This window comes from Mytilus edulis, chromosome 13 (assembly GCF_963676685.1).
Source record: "Mytilus edulis chromosome 13, xbMytEdul2.2, whole genome shotgun sequence".
Taxonomy (NCBI): Eukaryota; Metazoa; Mollusca; class Bivalvia; order Mytilida; family Mytilidae; genus Mytilus; species Mytilus edulis.
In genome coordinates, this window is record NC_092356.1 from 46,692,466 (window position 1) to 46,716,900 (window position 24,435).

Genomic DNA, 24,435 nt, shown 5'->3' on the forward strand with positions numbered 1-24,435 from the left:
AATAAAAATGAAGGTTGAATTTACTCAAACGATTACTTTTACCTGGAAAACTACAAATTATACAGACAAATAAATTACCGCTGACAACAATTGACAAATTTTAAATTCATTTGTTGTAAAGTTATATATCAAATAGTACCAACAGTAAGTAAATTAATAGTGTGTCTTTATATGATATGATATGATATGATATGATATTACACTCTTTTTTCATATAAGGGTGAAGGTTTGGTACCGTTAAAACGTTTAAACTCGCTACAATTCTTTGCACCTTTTCTAAGTCAGGAATCTGATGTTCAGTGGTTGTTGTTTGTTGATGGGGTTCATAAGTGTTTCTCGTTTCTCGTTTTTTATAAAGATTAGACCGATGGTTTTCCCGTTTGAATGGTTTACACTAGTAATTGTAGGGGTCCGTTATAGTTTGCTGTTCGGTGTGAGCCAAGGCTTCGTGTTGATGCTCTTGTTTTAATATATATTAGATAAATAATATTACTCTACTCTTTTGAAATGATTATAATAAGAAATACAACTTGAAAAAAAATGAAGTTGAACTCGATTCGGGTAATTATTTGTGTGAAGCTTCAGACATTTTATAGTTAATCATGTTGATGAAATAATTTATAACTTATATAAGTAGGTTTTTTAATGGTATGTGTATCAAAATAATTAAGAGCAATTCTCTGTAACCACCAACCATTTTATATAGGGGTGCCTGCACGCATAGTCACCGATTTTCATGAAACCTAGCCAAAACCTGTGATCATGTAAAAAAGTAAGAAAAATGCCCACCCAAAAAAAATAAAAATCAGAAAGTGACACTATAGCATAAAGAGAAAATACGGCAATAAATGGTATTAAAGTGTTATGGAAGAAAGTAAACTAACAAAAAAAAACGATTTCCAAATAAAATTCAAAACGGAAAGTCCCTTTAAGAATGGCAAAATCAAGAGCTCAAACACATCAAATATATGAAAAACAGCTGTCATATTCTAGACTATGTACAGGCATTTCCTTATGTAGAAAATTGTCAATTGAACCAGGTTTAATAGCTACAATGTGGAAATGTATTGCTAAAATGACTCACTTTTCAAACATTATCAAAATATCAATGCACATAAATTAATGTTCTTGCCCTACAATTTAAAAGAACGTTTTTTAATTTTACATGTATCATTGCACTTAGAATTGTTCAAAGATAGATATAAAGAAGACAAAGATTTTCTATATTATTTTTGACATCTAGAAATCAATAGATGACGTTACTAAGTTGAAAAACTTGTGTTTAAAACATTTGTCATTTTTGAACAATAAAATAAGTTTAAACTAATAGATGACATGTAATTTTATGAAGACAAAGTCTGTCCGTCACCTGCCAATATTACATGATTCTAACAGCATTTGATATTGAACAACCAAATATCGGAAGTGACTAACATGTCCATGGAACACATTATAGAAATCTAAAGACTGAGCACCAAAGAACGTGTGGTGATCTAATGTGCCACCAGGGATAAGCAGATATTCTATAACGGACAATCAACACGAGATGGCTCATGTAAAACCTCAGAGTGTATGACTTCAACTTGGAACATAAAAAAAAAGAATCAGAAATACCGAATCCTATGTAATTCATCACAACAAGACTCTTATAAAATAATAAAAACAAAAGCTCAAGCAAATAAAACGAATGGAAAACAACTGACATATTCCTGATTTGGTACAGGCATTTCCTTCTGTAGAAAATGATTGATTAAACCAGAATTGATAGCCAGAAAACCCTATCATTTGTATGACAGTTACTTAGACAATATACGTATAGTGTCTTGAAATATGAAATTTATTTGTATGAGGCTTAGAAACGGGAAAATGCAAGGTTCTACCGAGCATTTTCCCGTTTCGTGCCGAATACAAATAAATTTCATATTTCAAGACACTATACGTATATTGTTTTTATACTGAAATCGAAAAAAAATAAATAAAAAAATAAAAAAAATATGTAACAAATATTGTTCAAAAAAGTGTTTTGAGTTTCCCTCTTGGGGTACCATTTTTGGGTATTTCCCTATGAGCGTAGTCCAGGCGGTAAGACATTGACATATTAAGGGACTAGAAAGGGAAAATGAACTTAATTAATAACATTTGATAAATATGGTATATAGATAACCAATTTGAAGACATAAAAGTTTAAATTCATAAAAGTTTGACCATTGTTACTTTACGTTGTCATGGTCGTGACGTGACGTTGTTGATGAAATACAGTAGTTCCGGTAAGGAGGCGGGGCTTATAGGTTAGTTGAGGTCATTGACGTATAAAGCTAACGTTTATACGTATAGCTTTATCTGTATAGTAAAATAGCTGATTGCAGTATAAAAAGAATTCCATTATATTGACAACAATACGTGAGCAAAACAAACAGAAATAATGGGTAACATGACAGAAATTGGAGTACAACAGTCAACATAATGCTATAATCTGAATTACTCAAAAACAAACATGTCATTAAAATATCTAGACACTCTATAGACAAAGAACAAATTAAAACATGAAAGATAAGAATACAACAAAAACATAGCAAAATAACAGTTGGTATAGATATAATGTATCAAGCTGCACCAAATGGATATAACCAAACAGGGACTTAACAATAAAGGTAAAACAAAACATAGACAAATAAAAAGAACACTATAACAAATACTTTTAGTAATTAAAATGATAAAAAAAAACGTCGACACCTATAATTTTTACTTCAAGACCATGAATTATTTGTGAAGTTGAAACGGAATATTCATCCAAAGGGTCATGGTATTTTTAGATGAACATTTTTTTAGAAAAGGACGAGGCGTTGATTGACATAACCCTATTCCATCAACTTCCTGCTCAGACACTGATAATGTTTAATAAAGTCTACATAGCAGCCGCAAGCTCTTTCATATCCAATGAGTTGGTACATGTGTATCCCATATGCACGTGAGGTTGGTATATTGCAGCTAAGCTGGTGGAAATCATAATTTCAAGATTAAAATCGACTCATTTCTATTATTCTGGTAACGAGATATCAACTTTTTTTTTAGAATTTAGTCTAAAAATTAGGCTGCAGAATAATTTGAATATTTAGTCGGCATGGACGTGACTTTTATCGATCAGAAGATAGCCATTTATAGTCATCACAAATGTTGCCTTAATTCGTCTACGGTTAATAGGAGGGGACTTGGTCGTAAACCTTGGCTGGCAATGATATTCTGAATTCTCCCTGTACAAACATGTAGCCACTTGAACATATATTGCGCGAAATGGCATTATATATAACAAAATGTTACTCTTTTTACAAAATAAATCAGATAATAATATTCACATATGGCAAAATAATTTCCGAAAAATATCCAAAAACCCTAAAGAATTGTAGTAAAACAAATGTGCTATTTGAAAAATCAAACTATCGAAACTCCTTTTTAATATTCAGGACTGTGGACAATGCACTAACTAACACTTATGAAAGTATTTATATAGCTTTTATAGTTTACTATGCAGTGAATGTTTTGCATTAACAAATAATATTTTGAAAGACGTTTATAACTTGCATCCTGTGCATGTTTTTTTGTTCCAGGGTCACAATGTTTAAAGTTTCTTGTAATGGAACAATTTATCTGTCTCTATTCTGATTCAGAGGTGTTAAATGACTAACGTACGAACTTGACTTCAATCATTTATTACTGCAAACAGGTGAATAACTCTTATAACATGTACATGTATAGTTTCCTCATAGCGAATACTACAGATGATTTCTGCATTTGATGATCTATTCTTCCTTTTTTAAACTATGTAAAATATTCTAATAGTGTCAAACGGAACCAAATAAAGGAGATGACTACAATACATAACATAGATTACACAGATGTGGATAATTAATTAGGGGGAATGTAATTAAATAGTTGTGTATAATTATGTACTTCATATTCTTTGGATTAATTTTCTGTTTTGGTAGGTATGTTTTTTATTCATTATGTTAGAGAATTTATATATATATTTAGTATGCGTTGATCTCTTTTTTATTTAAAATTATAACTAAAAGAAGAATTTGAAAATCGGAAACAGCGAAACATTTAATATCAAAATTATTGTTAGTATTTAAGAAATATAAAAAACCTGATATTTTTACTAATTATAACATGATGTTTCCACAAGATTTATTTCTTTAATACTAAATAGTTATGAAAAATTTACATTGTAAATTGTATCCTGTAAAATTGAAGATAGGCTTAAAATTAATAATAAGCGAATCATAAATCCTATCTTTGGAATTTTTTCCACAAATGCAAAAGTTCTTAAATTTAATATCTATAGCTAAATATGTTTGTTGAAAGGGTCATTGAACCAAGTCTCTTTTCAATTCTCGTGATATATTTTGATTATTTTAGGACAGGGGGCGTAGTCAAGTTAAAATATCACAACAACTTTTCACCTTAAGATAGTATTAACAATCGCCTAAAAACATTGAAAATGCATTTGTTTCCGTGAAAGAGCAAATTTCTGTGAATGCATTTATAAATCGAAAGATGATATATCAAAAATGTTACATTATGAGACTGGTTACCTCATAAACTAAGGGAAAAACAGTATTGACCTACAATGTATCTTGACCAGTCTTGACCTGTCTAGATCCTGTCCTTACGAGTCTCGATATGTTTAAACATATGTTTATCATGTCCTGACCTTAAGATTTAGTCTGGACTACTCTGAATCAAAATTCCACGTTATTAGGTAGTTTGTGTCATTGTGGTTAAATTAAAAGATTTACCTAATAGATAAAAAAACAAGCATTTTTTTTTTTATTAAAATTCAAAGAGAGCCACCTTAAAATATTTCGATGACATTTTCAATCAACTTGAACTTCAATCACAGTCTATATCTACCACAATTATGTTGTTTGGTAGTTTGGTTTTTTTCTGTCAAATTTAATAACTAGAATGTGCAGGTTGGACTGAGGTCAGATATGTTTTTTGATTTTCCTCTGAGTTCAGTATTTTTGTGATTTTACTTTTTTCATCTAACTCTACAACTATCTCTATCATATATTGATCTTACAAAATACCAGGTGGATTGATGATTTGATTTATTGCTTTCAAATCTAAATATTTATTTTTTAGGTATCTATCTGAATTTATTCAAAACTAAAAGTTCATCTCTTTTACATTTTAAATAAATCCTCATATATAACAGCAATACACTAAACTACCGAACAAACTGGCATTCTTTAAGATCAATATATAACTGTATAGATTTATGAAAATTCAAGTTGATTTGGAAAAGTTACAAAAACATTTAAAGGTGACTATCTGAAATTAGTCCGTTCTAAAACTTCTCGGTTTTTTCACCAATTGATTTTAAAAATCCTTAAACTTGATAGCAATATGCTAAACAATCTGACATTCTGTACGACCAGTATCTAGTTAGGATAACTGAAAAAAATTATAAAATCCAAGTAGATTTGAAAAAGAAATAAAAACTTCATGAATTTAATCCGGATTGAATATTCTAGATTTTTTACCTATTGATTAGACCTCTTAATTTGACAGAAAAATAAACTACCAAATACTAGTAACCTGGCATTCTGTATTATCAATACATAATTGAGATAGCTGTAAAATTTTCTGAAAATCCAAGTCGATTTGAAAAAGAAATAAAAACAGGTCTATAGGTTACTATCTGAATTTAGTCCGAAATGAAAATTCTAGCTTTTTTTAGCAATAAATTAGATCCTTGAACCAAGTCAGGAATATGGCAGTTGTTATCTTATAGTTCGTTTCGGTGTGTGTTGCATTGTCTTTTGTTATTTGTTGCACTTCAGTGTTTCTGTTGTTTCGTTATTTTTGCTCTTATAGTTGTAGTGTTTCCCTAGGTTTTAGTTTGTAACCCAGATTTGTATTTTCTCAATCGATTTATGACTTTCGAACAGCGGTATTCACTGCTGCCTTTACTTACATTTGACAGATTACATCAACCTATCAAATAACGTGGCATTCCGTAAGATCAATATATAACTGAGATAGTTGTAGAGACTTCTGAAAATCGAAGTTGATTTGTAAGAAAAATAAAACATTCTAACGGTGACTTTCTAAATTCATTCCGAACTGACAATTATAGCTTTTTTACCTATTAGTCAGATCCTTAAATTTTATAGATATACACCAAATTGCAACACATCAACCAAATAACCTGGAATTGTGTAAGATCTATATATAACTGAGATAACTGTATAGTTTTATTGAAATCCAAGTTACTTTGAAAATAAAATAAAGAATTCTAAAGATGGTTATCTGATTTCATTCCGAACTCAACATTCTAGCTTTATTACCTATTAATAAAATCTTTTAATTTGACAGCAATGAACCAATCTACGAAATAACCTCGAATTTTGTGAGATCAATATAAAATGTGATAACTGTATAGTTTTATGAAAATCCAGTTGATTTTGGAAAAGTTTAGAATTTAGAGATGACTATCTAAAGTTTTAACGTACGTTTCAACGTTCAATTACATGTTTCAAATCTGTCCCTTAACAAATGTGATTTCCCCTTTTGGTTTGTCAGATGTTCACTTTTTCTTTCTGTTATGCAGTAGTGTTTATATTTTGTTTCTACTTTTGATCTGAAAAGGCTGTTGATTATCTATTTTTATCTTCGTTTCTCTCCAATCATTAACTTTTCGTTGATGATCTATTTAAGAAATTGTCTCTCATTCAAAATTATACCGCACGGCCCACTTTTATTGAAAAAGCAATAAACCTCACACAGTGCACAATAATTAACCAAACGTTAATAAGTTGGGCCTTTTATCTTTAATTAATAACATGTTTAAAATTCAAAACATAATTCATTTTATTAATTAATTTAAAGTAAGCTTTACAGACAAAGTTTAAATTGTATTTTATATATTTTTTTATTCATTATATTTCGTCCTACGTCTTTTTAGTTATTTGAAGTCTTGATTTTTGTTCTTATTTGGAGAGAAGGAGTTGTAAAAGTCTATTTGTTTGCATTAAGCATAAACGAATGTAACAATTATAAAAGAAAATAGTGTGCTCGTCTCTAATAAAAACAAATAAAAGGCCTCTCTATTGCATATATTACTTTTCTTGTGATGTAGTATTAATTGAAGTGTTAATGAATCAGCGTTGAATACTGGAGATCTCTTTGTTTGTGCGCATGAATGTGAATAAGACAGAGGATAAAAGAAAATTGAAATTAAATTCTAGATTGAATGTCTTACTTTTATCGGTTATAAACATAATTATCGAGGCTCGCGGGTATAAGATTTTTAGAAAAATATATAACATTTATTTTTCATTACAAATTTTATGAATTACCTTTAGTAGTTGCTACTTTATCATATGGTACAAAAATCATTCCAAAAAATCAATTCGTGTTGACCCCAGGTGACTTTTAAAATGTAGATATCATTGAAAAAGCTCCAAATTATCTCCCTTTGGTGCAAAAATGCCATTTTTTGGCATTAAAATTGAAATATCTTTTTTAAATCATCGGTGACCTATATTTTTTATTGTTGTTTTCGAATAAGCTGTACATAAACTAAATAAAATAATAAATAATAAAATTTAAGCGATTTCTGTAATTTAGTTCTTTTTTTATTTCGATATTACCGCTATTTCTCCAATTAGTTCAACAGAAAAAAAGGACATTAACCAAAATGTATGATTCTTTCGAAGGTAGATTGTGAGCGTAAATGAACGGTGACACCATTTTTTTATTTCCTTTTTCCATTTAGTATAAGATAAAGTTCATTTATAGAAAAATATAGCAAAATCCTATATTAAATAAAAAAAATTATTTAGACCCGCGAGCCTCCTTAAACATCGTTAAAATACTGGTGCATCATTTTTTATGGGTCCTGAATGCTCTTGAGCTGCGTACTTATTCCATTTAATTTATTTTTCGAGCATTACTACTGATTCCTATGTATTTGAAATGTCTGGCGAACAAACTGTTCGTGATATGTTTATTTACTATTTAAAAAATAAAATATAGAATAATGAAAAGTTATATCAAAATGAAAATCAAACTTGATCTCAGTAGAAACAAACAAGTGGTTCTTAAACATTTAATAAACAAATGACAGTTTCCAAATACGAATTGATAGTTTTGTCGTTTTCGAGGCTTTTTACCATGGCCTTTTCAAGTTCTCTTCGACAAATGAATTATGAATGTCACCATGATATGTTCTGTCCCTTTTCAATAGTGATATGATCCAACGTTTTAAAAATGTTGACTGTTTATTTTGCAAACAATGTTACTAGTTGCGGATTTGGCAACCCATCAAATTAGGAAAATAGTTGTATAGCATATAAAATTATATCTATCAAATTAATGTATTTAAATTAATTAAAAGCTAAAAACAAGGATGGGTAATTTTTTTTTATCCTGCAACAACCGCAAAACGACATTCTTCTTATTATTTATATGTAGACTAAGTACATGCTTGATTTCGTAGAATACCATTTGCCTATCCTAAGTTAGGAGTATGTTGCCTTTGTAAGTCTTTTATTCTAATTCATTCATATGTTTCAAAGTTTACTGTGACATCCTTTTCACTTTACTAGTACACATTTGTGTTTAGAGTTGGACTGAAGCCCGCTTCCGGGTATGTGATTTGCTAGCTGCGTTGAAGAAACATTAATGACCTTGGGCTGGTTTCTGCTCTTTGGTCGGGTTGTTTTCTCTTTGACACATTCCCTATTTCCATTCTCAATTTTAGTGTTTCTGTTGTGTCGTTGTTCTCTTCTTAAATTTGATGTGTTTCCCCTCAGTTTAAGTTTGTATGCCAGATTTGTTTTTTCTCAATCGATTTATGAATTTCGAACAGCGATATACTACTGTTGCCTTTATTTATGTGAATAAAATAGTTGTTTATTGTGATATTGGAATTTTCCTTTTGGCAAAGTTCATGCATGTAGTGAACTTACACCTAAAATTTTATCGTTCCCGTCTCAAAACGATCTCATTCTAGTTAGATGTGGCAAGACTCACAATACGTTGATTAATGTGTTCAAACCAATCTATATCAAGAAGGTTAAGTTTAGGTTGAGTATAAAAATAGAAATAAAATAAACCTTATTTGAATTCAAGTGATAAGTTAGACCTTACGAATGTTAGGGCAAATAGAAAATAATTCACTGAGAAAAAAGCATTATTAGACATGTTTGATAAGTGTACATATGTTTCAATCAAGTTGTTGCATTATGACATTTATTGCGCGATTTCAACATTTATGAATTTATGTGGGCATTAATAATTAGACAAGATAATGACTATTACTTGATTTACTCTTTTTACATATCTATTATCCTAGAATTACATGGCGGTTGATGTATAAAAAGTAGGAGTCACTTATACGTTATGTAATATTCATTTCACAAATGACGAAGGATATAACCAAACGTCGTTATTCCCTTTCCATAAGTCGACCTATCGAATTAGACTTAGCCATCTGAGATCCTCCCCGGTTTTTGTTAAGGTTTGTGTTGCTAAATTGTTTGTTTTCTTCGTAGTGTTTTGAGTGTTGGTTTTGTTTCTCTTCTCTTTTTTTTTTGCAAAGGTATTGTATGTTTATTTTTAACTTTTGAATGTCCTTAATGTATCTTTCGTCTGTCTTATGCACTGTTGCATCACCTGTCTCGCTACGTTTGGAGTTCATGCTATTGAAGAAGGTGTGGGTCATTCTAAATGATAAGGATGTTCTTGTCCCACGCGGATAACCCTGGCCGTATTGGTCACAACTTTTTGGAACTTTTGGTAATCTTCAACTCTGTACTTGTTTTGGCTTTCACACTTTTTCATCTGAGCGTCGCTGGTTGACCTTGTGTGGACGTGGCGCGCGTCTGTCGGTTTAAATTTATAACCTGGTACCTTTTGTTGGCTATTATTTGTTTGTTTCTCTGTCCTATATTTTCTCCCATTGATTTGTATTGTAGTCCTGTCATGTAATGTTGTCATTTTTAGGTTATAACTAACATTGCCATTAAAGCGGGAGGTTTGGCATGCCACAAAACCAGGTCCAACCCATCATTTGTTATCTTTAAATTCCCTGTACCAAGTCAGGAAAAGGGCCATTGTTATCTTGTAGTTCGTTACTGTGTGTGCTTCATTTTAATGTTGTGTTTATGTTGTATCGTAGTTCTCTTATATTTGATACGTTTCCTTCAGTTTTAGTTTGTTACCCGGATTTGTTTTCTCTCTATCGATTTATGAATTTCGAACAGCGGTATTCTACTGTTGCCTTAATTTATCTATTCCCTAACGGTTGTTTTCTCACGGTTTTAATATTCAATAGCGATATGTCTTAAATAACGAGGAACTACTCTTAACGGTTTTTTGGTTGTTTTTTGTTTGTTCTATAACGTAAGTAACGGTAGTAAGTACTAATTGGTAAAAGGGGACGGGATTGTAGAAATGGGTATTTCATAACAGTCATGTGAACGTGGCGTGCGTCTGGCGTGTTAAATTTTTAACATCGTACCTTTTGTTGGCTATTATTCGTTAGTTTCTCTGTCCTATATTTTCTCCAATTGATTTGTATTGTAATCCTGTCATGTAATGTTGTCATTTTAATGTTATAACTAACATTGCCATTAAAGCGGGAGGTTCGGGATACCACAAAACTAGGATCAACCCACCATTTGTTTTCTCTAAATGCCCTGTACCAAGTCAGGAAAATGGTTATCTTATAGTTCGTTACTGTGTGTGTTACATTTCAATGTTGTGTTTATGTTGTATCGTAGTTCTCTTATCTTTGATACGTTTCCTTCAGTTTTAGTTTTTTACCCGTATTTGTTCTTTCTCTATCGATTTATGAATTTCGAACAGCGGTATTTTACTGTTGCCTTTATTTATCTATTCCCTCATGCTTGTTTTCTCCTGGTTTTAATATTCAATAGCGATTTGTCTTCAATAACGAGTAACTACTCTTAACGGTCTTTTGGTTTTTTGTTTATTTGTTTTATAACGTAAGTAACGGTAGTAATTACTATTTGGTAAAAGGGGACGGGATTGTAGAAACGGGTTATTCATAACAGTCAACCAACGCGTGATTGCGTCCGAAATTTAAAATGGGATACTTTTAACCAACATGAGCACTTGGAATGCATGATTTAATAATTTCCTTGGGAGCATCAACCCTCTATCAAGGAAACCATGATTGGTTTACAGGCCAGTTAATATCCATTAACGTGGCAGATGTATTCGTAATGCAGGTCCTGCATGTTGTTACACAGAAATTCAACTTGATAATTAAAAATGCACCGTAAAAACTTATTAATCGTATAACAGCGTTTCTAAAAATAAAGACTTTTTGTAAATAAGTGAATAAACTATTAATATTTGCGTAAGGATAAATTACTCACCCTCGGTTGACTGAGTTAGACGTTAATACAACAGAGTTGTCTTCCAAACTTTCGTATAAAAGCTGATGTATAACATCTTATCTAATAAATTGTTCGACAAGTTTCGTCCCAAAAACGATGGAAGAAGTGATCGAGAAAAAATAATATTAGACGACCTTTATTTCATGATTATGAATGTATTTATTTCATTTAGTCAATAAAACTTTAATAACATTGTTTATATATGTAATTCATAGCAATAATTAATTTTTCTTTTTTATTCTTTGTTTAACATTCTTCATTAATAGTTTTATTTTTCAAAATCATCTTGTTTGAACATAAACTCTTTTTTTTCAATTTAAAAAATTTGATTTATATTGGGGATATATATTCATAATCGAAGATGATGAAATAATATCTTTTATATGTTAAGTATATGGCGTCCCAATCTGTTATATATATTCAGCTCTGACCGGTCATCGACATTGACAAGACGCATTTTATTAAAGTACATATTGCTCAGTTTACAGTACATAAATAATATAGTAAAAAACAAAAAAAAACTAAAAGCTGGAATGTAAAATCGACGACCGTATTGCTATTTTTAAAGATGAACTTACACGTATCTGTAGCGGTCACCCTCTGAAAGACATTTACATTGTTGCGATGTACAGAAATAGAAATAGAAATTCTTTATTTGACCAATCACGGAACCTCGAGTGTTGTACATGTCTGTAAAAGTAGCTAAAAATACACAATATTTTTCTTAAAATTAATTACACGTGTCTGCTTCCTCAAACTCATGTCCAAAAAGGATAAACGATAAATCCATCTAGGCAGTGACAAATAAAGCAAGACCATTAGTTTTTGTTGTTTCTAACTTAATCTACAGTGTGCAAAAAACATCCAATAATCTAAAGAAAAACACGTCGAATAGGGAATATGATTAGAAATAACAAGCTTTACAGTGCCTATTAAACGTTTCTTCTATAAATTGTCTATATGAAGTGGATTTTGATTTTTGATTTTTCACATTCGCGTCTTTTGTATTTGTTATATTCTTATAGAATATGTCGCAATCGGTCAGAGGAATTTAATAACTTAAATTTTATATATAATGTCTAAGCTGACTAGTATATAATTTCGCATTTATATTAAAATGATGCAGAGACGGAACTCAAATATTCCACTGGCTGGAATCATAAGTAAACTCGGTAATTTGGAACCATTATTTAACGGTAGAAGACATTTAAGTCACAAAATTGGGACAATGATTTATAAAAACCACAATAGGGGTATTCAAAACCAGATAATTACATGATTATACTTATATATCGTGGTAATTTAATATTGGTACATACGCCCCGATATTCTTTAACCTAATGAAAATGATCAATTTAATAAAATTCAATTGCATATGCTAAAACTGAACAATATACGCTTTCTTTATTCACGATACTATCTTGGCCCGAGAACACAATTATTTCGTAGTGCATTTCTTTTAGAAAATAAATTCCAATTGAAAAAATCGCACCTGCTCTTTCTCAAAAAGATTTTTACAGTGTAGTGTACTACCAGTGAGACAAATAATATCAAAATTATAGGAACTTCTACCAGCTCTAACTCAAAATATTGACAATTCTGTGTTAAGGGGGTGTAAAATTCAGTTTGACAGCTTCAGACGTGATAAAATTTGACCTTTTTGAACTGGACCAAATCACTACTTAACATAAAGATTCAGCACCCAAATTTTTTTTAACATGTAATTACATCCCCCTACTTTATATTTCATGCATTTAATATCAAGAAATAAATTGGGAAAGTGTATCAAATAAAACATGCAAGTTATACACTGTTTACACTAGGGACTATATTCGTAGACAACGAAAACCAAAGGACGATAACTGTGTCCTTGGACCTCTTATCAATATTTATTACCTTAATTATGGAACCAAATTTAAATAGCTTGAAATTCAGAACAGATGCTGGCTGCTAAAAGCGAATTATTGTTTCACTATTTCACTTTCATTAATGATTGAACAAAAAACAAAAACACATGTTTTATTTTTTGTTTATATCTCGTAGCTAGTGCCCCATGAATAACTCATTTCAGATATTTTATTGTTGATCGTAAATTTACAATGCAGAATTTATGAGTCTTAACACTTGCATTTTTTGAATGAAAAACATTACAACAAAATACCCACATGGAATATAAAGTCACTGAATAAAGTATAACCATCGGTACATGGTTAGTTTTAAACATCAACTCTCCCTGTGTACACCATGTAACGAGAATGATGCAAAAAATATCCAATCAAACATACAACAACAAATCTATTTTTGATCCTGTAAAACACTCACTTTTTTAGAAAGCTGAAACTTATTGTTTGATATGTGTATTTATGTGATCAATCATTATGAAACTTGAATTTTGTTAAAAAATACTAGTAATGGATATATACTACAAACCATTAAAAGTCTAAAATGGCCTATATCTGTACTCGTTTGTATTGATTTTTACTCGACCAGTCTGAATTCGTTTGAGATTTACTTGATAATACTCGACTGTAGTCTGAACCATACTTAACAGTCTGAATGTGTACTTGACCAGTACTTAACCGTTTTATACGAGTCTGAACCGTACTCGACCTAGTCTGAACCGTACTCGACCTAGGCTGAACCGTACTCGACCTAGTCCGAACCATACTCGACCAAGTCTTAACCAAACTAGACCTATTCTTTGTATCTGTCAACTGAATTTTATCAATTTAGGATTTTTTTTAATAAACAACAACTTGAAATTAAAAATATATTCAAAACAGTATTGAAATTAAAATTTCGCAATAATCAATCATAATATAACTTCAACTCAATATTAATCAACACTTACATAATAATATATATCAACTTTTAAAATATAAATAAAACAAGCTGATCAAATAATCTAAAAAAATGAATTGTGACTAATATTTTCAATATTATTCAAAATTTTATGAATATTTCGGAAGTATTTTATGGTAACTGGACTATTTTCACCATTAACTTAAGCCTAGTATAGATTTATGGTGTCAGTTGAGTTCAGGTAATAATGCAGTGAATGTTTTTTTTTTATTAAGATATATATAAAATAGTATATAAAACAACTTAATAAATTTTTGAAAAATGAGAGCTTAATTGTTTTGTTTTATTAAACCAAGAATTTAATTTAATCATTATGATAGAATTTCCATAGCAATCCTTGATAACTTTTTTTAAAAAGGAAATGTATTCCAAAGTAACAGTAAACAAAAATTTCAATTAATTTAAGTATTTTTTGTCAAATAAACATGGCATACATAAAACACTTTAATATGTTCTAATTACCTCAGTACATGTGTGTTTTACAGGTAAAAATAAAGCCCTATTTTCTTAAATTCGTGTATTACTTATCTATTACATACATGTATATTCGAAAGGCCTTGTTATTTAATTCAAACAGGATGTTGCAATTTTGAATCAATGTTATTTAGAATTTAATACCTCTGACCAGGTGTGATCTTATTTATGAGTTTGCCCCCAAGCAGAGGTTATACTTTATATTTCACCACTAATCAGAAAAAAATATTTTTATTTATTTATTTAATTTTATCCCTTTTTGATATAAGTTATACATAATTTTTTTTTATCCTAAATATAATCAGAGATATATTTCTTTTATAAGGTTAAAATCTTTTATAAATTTTGTTGGCTGTTGTTATATATGTCAGTTAAAAAGAAATTTATTTTAACAGTTAAAAAAGTAGAGGTTTTTTGGTCTAGTATGGTTCAGACTGGTCGAGTATTGTTCAGACCTTTGGTTAAGTATGGTTTATACTGGAAAAATAGGTCGAGTACATGTCGAGAATGAGTTAAGACTGTTTCAGACTGGTCGAGTAATAGTTCAGACTATTTTCAACGGCAAATATAAGGGTCAAGTACGATTCAGTACAGTCGAGTATGGTTCAGACTGGGGTCGAGTAATGTCAAGTAAAAGTCAGACCAATTCAGACTGGTCGAGTAAAAATCAGTACAGTCGAGTACAGATATAGGCCATTTCAGACTTTAATGGTTTGTAGTGATCGATACGTCGGCAAATAATTCATAAAAATAGGTTCTTATCCAAATTCTTATTTTATGTCATTTTTTATTCTTTACCTTTAGTTTGTTGAATTCTGTTAGGGAACGCCTTCAGTTGTGGCATTTCTCGCTGCGTTTAATACCCATTGTTGGACTTCGGTTGCTATCTGCTCTTTGGTCGGGTGGTGTGTCTTTGACACATTCACCATTTCAATTCTTAATTTTAGATTTGGTAATGCTTTTCAATATTATTAATGGCACAATTTGAACGATTACATGGTGTTATATAGATTCAAGTGGAGCAAAATCTACTTACCCCGTCCGGAGCACCTAAGATTACTCCCGAGTTTTCGCTGGGGTTCGCGTTCCTTAGTCTTTAGTTTTCTTTGTTGTGTATTGTGTACTATTGTTTGTCTGTTTGTCTTTTTCTTTTTTCTTTTTTAGCCGTTATCAGTTTTTTTTTTCTTTCGCCCCTCTTTCAAGACGTAATTAGTACATCGGTTTTTCAATGCTTCATTGTATCTTAATTTGATTTTACACCGGTTTTGAATACCTATTGTATACTAGTATATTGGAGTGTCTTTAATAACCTTTCTGGAAGTATTAACGTCTGCCAACTTTCGGGTTGTTGGTCATAATATGGAAATAATTACTTTAAATGTGCATATAATTTTTCCAACGACTTCATCTTCACAAATCAAAAAATACTTTTAACTTTTTTTCTTCTTTTAGGTTTTATCAAAAGTACAGATTTAAAACATTTTGGGGATCCCTCCAAATCGAATGTGTTCACCATAAATCGAATTCATAATAAAATTCCGCTATTAGAATCAAAAGGAAGACTATATGTTCCGTTCATAATTCGCTCACACTTTCCAGCAGAATTTTTGTCCAGTCAATTCGCTCAAAATTTACGTAAATATGTGCAAGTATTGTTCAAAAAGCATTATCCTGAACATGCGGTTCCTTATGAACAAGAACATTCTAAGGTTAACAGAAGCACGCATCAAACGATGGACAACGGAAATACATTTAGCATTTACAGTTCATCAAATCTTGCTCCCAAAACTTTATTTAGTTCATCAAACAACATAGCTGTAAATGGCAAAACTAGTCACACCGGAAGTAAAATGGGTATACCGATCGTAATGCCACATAAAGAATCTTCTGCAAATCAAACGGAAATGGTGATGGGCATACCAATTCACATTCATCAATTACAAAATGGATCAGTTAAAAAGGATATTCCTACATTTACGGTATCAAACAGTGCTCCAGTGTTACAATCAGGAAATATTTCGATGTTCGGTTCATTTGGATTTAGAAGTGGCAAACAACAAAACAAGCAAGGAAAAGGGCAAACACCAGCTGACGATAATCGCAACATTATATGGATCAACCCAAGTCGCATTACTAAAATTAGAAAAGAATTAAAATCTGATAACAACCAAAGTGAACTTACCAACGGCGGGTTTCAACTTATTGGCAATCAACAAGGAACGATTGAAGTAGGGAATGAAATTTCAAACGACAAAAACACTAATAATGTGAAACTCTCATCACTACTTGGTATTAGCACAAAGTCTACTGGCGTTCATGATCAGCAAATTGTTCATAGAAAGAAAAGTAAGGGTAAGGACAACTTTGTAATATGGCAGGTTCCAGTATTCGATAACAAACAGATAATGTCCTCATCCGGTTTCTCGAATGGCAAACATACAAAGTATGATATAAAGAACGCCGTTAAAATGAAAGTCGAAAGAATGAAAATGCCAACCATTCGGAATGTTATATTACCTATTGATGCCGATTCAAATAACTTGAGAAATCGCCCGGAATACAAAACGATAAACACGGTTGAACAGAAAGGCAAAAGGTTTAAAGTCAAGGCTAAAACACATTCTATGTTACCAGTTGATACCAGTCTTAGTGATTTGCCAATGAAGAAACCCAAAGTAAAGGGGAAATATAGAGATGTGTGGAATGATTTGATTGTGAATTCCCAAGAGAATACAAGTCAAATACCTCCTGTGACACAGCCAAGGGTACACCAAAAGAAACGAAACTTCAGCAAAATTCCATTTCACGACAGGAAAATGACTGAAAACATCATGATAAAACACACTGATTTGTTTCCATTGAATGGAAAACAAAAGTTTGTTAAGCCTTTATCTAAATCAGTTATACCCGAAAAAAGATTTTTATTTAAATCAATTAAAAAAAGTATACCTTCGAACGACAGACTAACAATAACGAAAGAAAATAATGATATAAACAGTATATCTACAAAACAAAAGCATGAAAAGCGTTTGGAAGATATGCATAACACGGATCATACCGATAATTCTAGACCTACTACGTATGTAAGGAACACTATACATTCATCAAATATTATAACGAAAACAAATTCTCCGGTTCGGCAATCGCACAATGAGGACAAATTACCAAGCATTACTGTTCATTTACCTAACTTAACAACTCATTCAGGGTCAATGACAGAACCATCATATCACACTGATCAAAAGGAAAACGAGCAAACGTCTACACATGATTCAAGACGAGTTGCGATTTATCCATATATGGATGAGCAAAGAGTAAAACAATTGAAAGATAAAAGCTTGATTTTGCACCACAATACAAAGGACAACAATGAAACAATTTTTTATATTGACAAAGGAAATAAAATACAACATCCATCAAATGAAATATTGAGTCAAAACGAAGAAAGAAATAAGAAAGAAAATCAAATACCACAAAGTGCTACAACAAATGAAAGGAATCTTCAGTTTATCAAAAAGAAAATACATTCCAACAGAGACCAGATTCGAACAGAACAAATCAACATTCGGAAGAATATTATCTTGAAAGCAGACAAAATTATTGACAAAGATGTATCACAGAATAAAATAAAAAGTGTAGGACAACAGAATATATTTCATGGCAAAATGAATGCTATCAAAATGTCTCATAGTGAAAAAGATCGTAATGGCATTAGAAACCTTACTTCGTTACACAATATAAATGATGGTTATAAAAATATTGAACAATCCAATAGAAACAAGATTCAAACCGACCAAATCAATATACGAAAGAAAATACTTTTGAATGCAGCCCAAATTAAAGACAAAGAAGTGTCACAAAATAAAAGTAAACATGAAGAACAACAGAAAAGAATAAATAGCCGAGTTAATGCAATCAAAATGCATCATAGAGACACACGTATTAAAATGAACAATAATGATCGCAATGCTATAAAAGATCAAATATCCTTTCAAAATTCATATGATGGTAATAGAAATAAAAAACAATCCCTCGGAAACCAGATTCGAACAGAACACATTGACATACCAAAGAAGATTAATTTGAATACAGACAAAATAAAAGACAAAGACGTGTCGCAGAATGAAAGAAAAACTGTTGGACAAGAGAATATATTTCATAGCAAAATGAATGCTTTCAAAATGCCAAACAATGAAACAAGTATTACAATAAACAAAAAGGATCGTAGTATTGTTAGAGATTTATCTTCCCTACAAAATCCAAATGATGGTGATGAAAATAAAATCAAATCAAACACAAATCAGATGCGAACAACACGTATCAATACACAAAAGAAAATTCATTTGAAAGCAGACAAAATTAAAGACAAACAAGTGTCGCAGAATGCAGGAAAAACTTTAGAACAACGGAATAAATTTCATAGCAAAATGAATGCTATGCCGCACAGTGAGACAAGTATTATTAAAAACAAAAACGATCCTAGTGTTATCAGAGACCTTACAACCTTTAAACATTCAAATAATGGTTATAAAAATAAGGTACAATCCAACATAGATCATATTCGAACAGAGCACATCAATACACGGAAGAAAATTCATTTAAATGCAGAGAAAATCAAAGACAAAGACAATGAAAGAAAAACTATAGGACTACAGAATAAATTTCATAGCAAAATAAATGCTATCACAATGCCGCACAGTGAAACAATTATTACAATAAACAAAAATGATCGTAATGCTGTCAGTGATCTTACTTCCTTACAAGATCCAAATAATGGTTATAAAAATAAGGTAGAATCCAACACAAACCAGATTCGAACAGAGTATATTAATACACCAAAGAAAATTATTTTGAATGCAGATAAAATTATGGACAAACCTGTGTCGCAGAATGAAATAAACACTTTAAAACAACGGAATAAATTGCATAGCAAATGGAATGCAAACAAAATGCCTCGTAGTGAAACAAGTACAAAAATAAACGAAAACGATCGTTCTGCTGTCAGAAATCTAGCTTCCTTACAAAGTCCAGTTAGTGGTGATAAAAATAAAATACAATCGGTTAGAGACATTAATCGAACAGACCAAATCAATATAAGGAAAAAAATTCTTTTAAATGCAGATCAGTTTCGAGCCGAACAAACTGATATACGGAAGAAAATTCTTTTGAATGCAGACAAAATTGAAGACATAGATGTGTCTCAAAATGACAGAAAACATGTTGGACAACAGAAAAATTTAAAAAGACAAGATACTGCAATCAAAATGCCTCATAGTGAAACAAGTATTGGAATGAACAAACAGGATCGCAATGCTATTAGAAATGCAACTTCCTTACAAAATCTATATGATTTTGATAAAAGTGCACACAACAAATTACACTTTAAGGACAAATTGAATGATTCCGTCAGATCAAGAACAAAACCTGTGATAAGGTCATTGAATTCCATCCAATTAGTAGATCAATTCGTCCATAAAAAGGGAAAGACAGTCTTACAATCTAAACCAGGTAGTTATTCAGGGAGCATTTCTATTCAGAAAAATCAATATAATAAAGATAATTTAAAGGAAGTGTATCAAGAAAAAGCTAATTCCAATAGTTCAAACAAGTATGTCAAAAAGAAGAGACAGTTTATGAAAAGGACGTTTAAAAACCAGCAAGGATCAGAACTGTCCCGGGATAACGTTATAAATAAAAACGACCAAACAACAAACACAAATCAGAGACTTGCAGATGTTGGATATGACACTTCAAATAACGAAAACATTATAAAGAAGCCGATCAAACAAACACATGCAAATGCAGAAAATAACAATAGACAGTTGCCTATTGATTACTACAGTGTTGATTATGTTTCAAAACAACCAATGAAAGAAGTATTTAAGGATTCGAATTATAAAAGAAATCAATCTAAGAACAGCCAAACAAATCAAACTCTGGAATTTCAAGAAATTGTACAAGGTAATGATCGCTTATCCATAACTCAATTGAATAAACCTAACAATGGTAATTATAAATCTAAAAGAACTGAAATTTCTCCTCTTACAATAAATACTACGTCTTATATACAAACTACAGCCACGACGGTAAAACATCCTCCACAACAACTAAAAACAGTTATACCGGAAATCAAAAGGAATTTAGATTTTAAAAACAATGATCTGCAGAATAATCAGCAAATATCAACTAATAAACAATTTGGAGAAATAAAAGGCAAGATAAATTTAACATCTGACGTGAGATACCATAACGACGTAGCTCCAGAGCTGCAAGTGAGATACGATAACGACATAGATCCAGAACTACAAGTGACTAAACAGTTACATTTACCGAGATCTAAGGCTGCAATTGAAAATGAAAATACCTACAAAACATCGATAATCAGTGACACGTATGATAGGAACGAACAAAGTAATAGTAGAGGTGGACAAGTAAGAATGCAAACTTTTAAAGGAGAACCAGTAGATGGTGGCAATAGTAATATACCCACTTCAAAAAAGGAGTCAATAAAGTTATCGGAAAGAAACAAAAAGTCAACCAATGATGTGACATTGAAAAAGTCGGTAGGCAAATTAACCTTTGTTAAATATTTTGCTTCAGACAACACACAGGATCTTCAAAAAAGTCCCCATGTTCAACAATCAAAGCGGAGAAATAATAACGTAAAGTTTAAACCTATTCAAAATAATATTCATTTTGTGAAAAAACGGCTTCCAAAAAGAAATACTGACAGAATAACTACTACAAAATCAATAAAATTAACTGATAGACGCCATCAAGTAAACAGAGATGCTCTGCCATCAATTTCTGTTCAACCATCAGACAAATCCGATATACAGAAAGACATGCTGGAAAACCTGTCAAATCGAACCTCTAACCACAGAGAAAACAATCAAGTCATTTTAGCAGATTATCCGCTACCAATTGCAGTTCAACAAACATCATCAGACAAATCCGATATACAGAATGACATGCTGGAAAACTTGTCAACTCGAACTTCTAACCACAGAGAAAACAATCAAGTAATTCCATCGGATCATCAAGTAAGCACAGATGCTCTGCCATCTATATCAGTTCAATCATCAGACAAATCCGATATACAGAATGGCATGCTGGAAAACTTGTCAACTCAAACCTCTAACCACCGGGAAAACAATCAAGTAATTCCATCGGATCATCAAGTAAGCATAGATGCTCTGCCATCTATATCAGTTCAATCATCAGACAAATCCGATATACAGAATGACGTGCTGGAAAACCTGTCAACTCGAACCTCTAACCACCGGGAAAACAATCAAGTAATTCCATCGGATCATCAAGTAAGCACAGATGCTCTGCCATCTATATCAGTTCAATCATCAGACAAATCCGATATACAGAATGACGTGCTGGAAAACCAGTCAATTGGTACCTCTCATAACCGAGAAAACAATCAAAACATTCGTGATACACTACCATCATCCTTTACCCACAGACACTTTGTTATTGATAGTAAGGCAAATAGAAAAAATAGTGAAAAGCAACAAAACACAACATCAGATCATTTAAAACACATTGACAAAATGGTAGAACAGAATGATTTCCAGAAAACAAAAGTCAGTTTGAATAAGCACATTTCTGCACATCCACAAGGATTAAAGAAAAGTTTTATATCACCCAAAAAAAGTTTTATATCACCGAAAAAGAGCTTTATATCACCAAACAAGAGTTTTATATCACCAAAAAAGAGTTTTATATCGCCAAACAATAGTTTAATATCACCAAAAAAGAGTTTTATATCACCCAAAAAAATGACAGGTAACGTCCGTCAATTAATCCATTCAAAGTTCATTCGGCCAAGAAAATTATCAAATGGTGTATTAACAAGAAGGACTGATAAAGAGCCAATAAAAACAGCAGTACAAAATTTGGAGACACAATTGATTACAAAAGTAGACGACCGAAAACTTAATCAACAAGACACGAAACAGAAGACAATATTCAATCACAGGCATTTTGATACATCGATTAAAAAACAAAGTGTTCAGTCGCCTTTGCATACTGATTATACTAGAGCATATGGAATCGAGGCAAAATCTAAAATAAGCAATCCTGCTTATATGAATGTAATGAAAGCAGGTCTCCAAAAGAAAGAGGTGTATAAGGGTGAGCTCGACATTCAAGCAGAGGATGATAACAGTGACTACTACTATGATGATGAGGATGACTATGACACTACAGACGTTCCAGGATTAAAATTCACAACAAAAGAAAGTTATAAAAACTTAAGAACACCATTAAAAAGTATCAAAAATGGTGAAGCTGATATAAACGAAAATGAGGAATACTACGAATATGACAGTTATTCTGATAGCTTTGAGGATGAAGATGTATTACCAGAAGCAAAACTTAAGGGCATAGAACAATCACGACATACTAATGAATTAAAATTTGCTAATCCTATTACAAATTCAAATTCAAAACACTCACAGAAACCTCCATTAAATTCACAGATTGATGGAGATTTTTCAGACTACAGTGAAAGCGATTACTACTCCGATTCTTATTATGACGATAGTGACGATAGTGACGTAGTGACTGCAAATAATAAGGATCAGTCAAATGATAGAAATATCAATCCGCAATTATCAAAGACGGTATCTAACGTTGATTCTGATCTTTATTACGATGACAGTTCCCTGCCTGAAGACAATACTAAATATGAGTATTACGATGGTAGTGACAGTGAGATGTATTATGATGAAAGTGAAAGTGATCTCAGTGATAAAAGACAGATTTCAACAACTGGCTTACAAAGGCCTAAAACAAATACCGTCCCAGAAAGTGAAATAAGCAAAACGATACCTTCTAACTTAGCGAAAGCTTATGAAAGGATACGAAAATTATGTTTGTGTAATTATGTCAATAGTAGAACTCCCAATGGTGTTTTAATGGAACGAAATACTTGAATATCTGCAATTAGGATCGCTGTAAATAGCTGTTTCGGAATATATACATTAGTGACCCATCTCCATTAATCCCGATAGGAAGTGTACATGGATTCCACTGTACCCTCGCGGGTCTCGAGGGGTGCTCCGTAAACGGAGAGATCTAGGTACATACATACATACATACATACATACATACATACATACATACATACATACATACATACATACATACATACATACATACATACACGCATGGCTTTCCGAGGATACAGAAATAGTATATACAACTTACCATCTTTGAGATTAGAATAAAGTGAGATGTGGGTATACGTTAATAAAACGGCAACTCAAAACCCCAATAACAGGGACCTACTAAGAACAGTTAAAACCCTAACAAAAACAATAATAATACTCTTTCACAAAACACTACACACAAACATCTGATTAAAACAAACTTTACAAAAGCGTAATAGATTGAAATTGAAAATGTTATGTGTTTCAATATTTTTATAACACCACTAATGTTGTAAATGTAATGGAATTTGATGCCACTGTCATACAAGTGAGGGATTTAGCGCTATAAAACCAGGTTCAACCTACCATTTTCAACATTTGAAAATGCCTGTACCAAGTCAGGAATATGACAGTTTTCGTTAAATGTATTTTATCATTTAATTTTGCAATTTGAGTAAGGACTTTCCGTTTTGAATTTTGCTCGGAGTTGTATCGACAGG

The 24,435-nt window shown here is 31.3% G+C and overlaps 1 protein-coding gene across 1 annotated transcript; it reads left to right on the forward strand.

Annotated features, from left to right (window-relative positions):
* Positions 1-3,725: 3,725 nt before the first annotated feature.
* Positions 3,726-23,719, forward strand: LOC139500355 (uncharacterized protein PF3D7_1120600-like). Its single transcript, XM_071289100.1, has 2 exons — positions 3,726-3,979; positions 16,224-23,719. Exons 1-2 carry the CDS (start codon positions 3,943-3,945, stop codon positions 23,717-23,719), a joined length of 7,533 nt encoding a protein of 2,510 aa, XP_071145201.1. The 5' UTR covers positions 3,726-3,942.
* Positions 23,720-24,435: the final 716 nt, after the last annotated feature.

Excerpts from the sequence above, each read along its gene's own strand:
- LOC139500355 (XM_071289100.1), top strand. The coding sequence starts at position 3,943 with ATGTACTTCATATTCTTTGGATTAATTTTCTGTTTTG. Across the intron at positions 3,980-16,223 it reads TGGATTAATTTTCTGTTTTG|GTTTTATCAAAAGTACAGAT; the intron begins GTAGGTATGTTT and ends TTCTTCTTTTAG.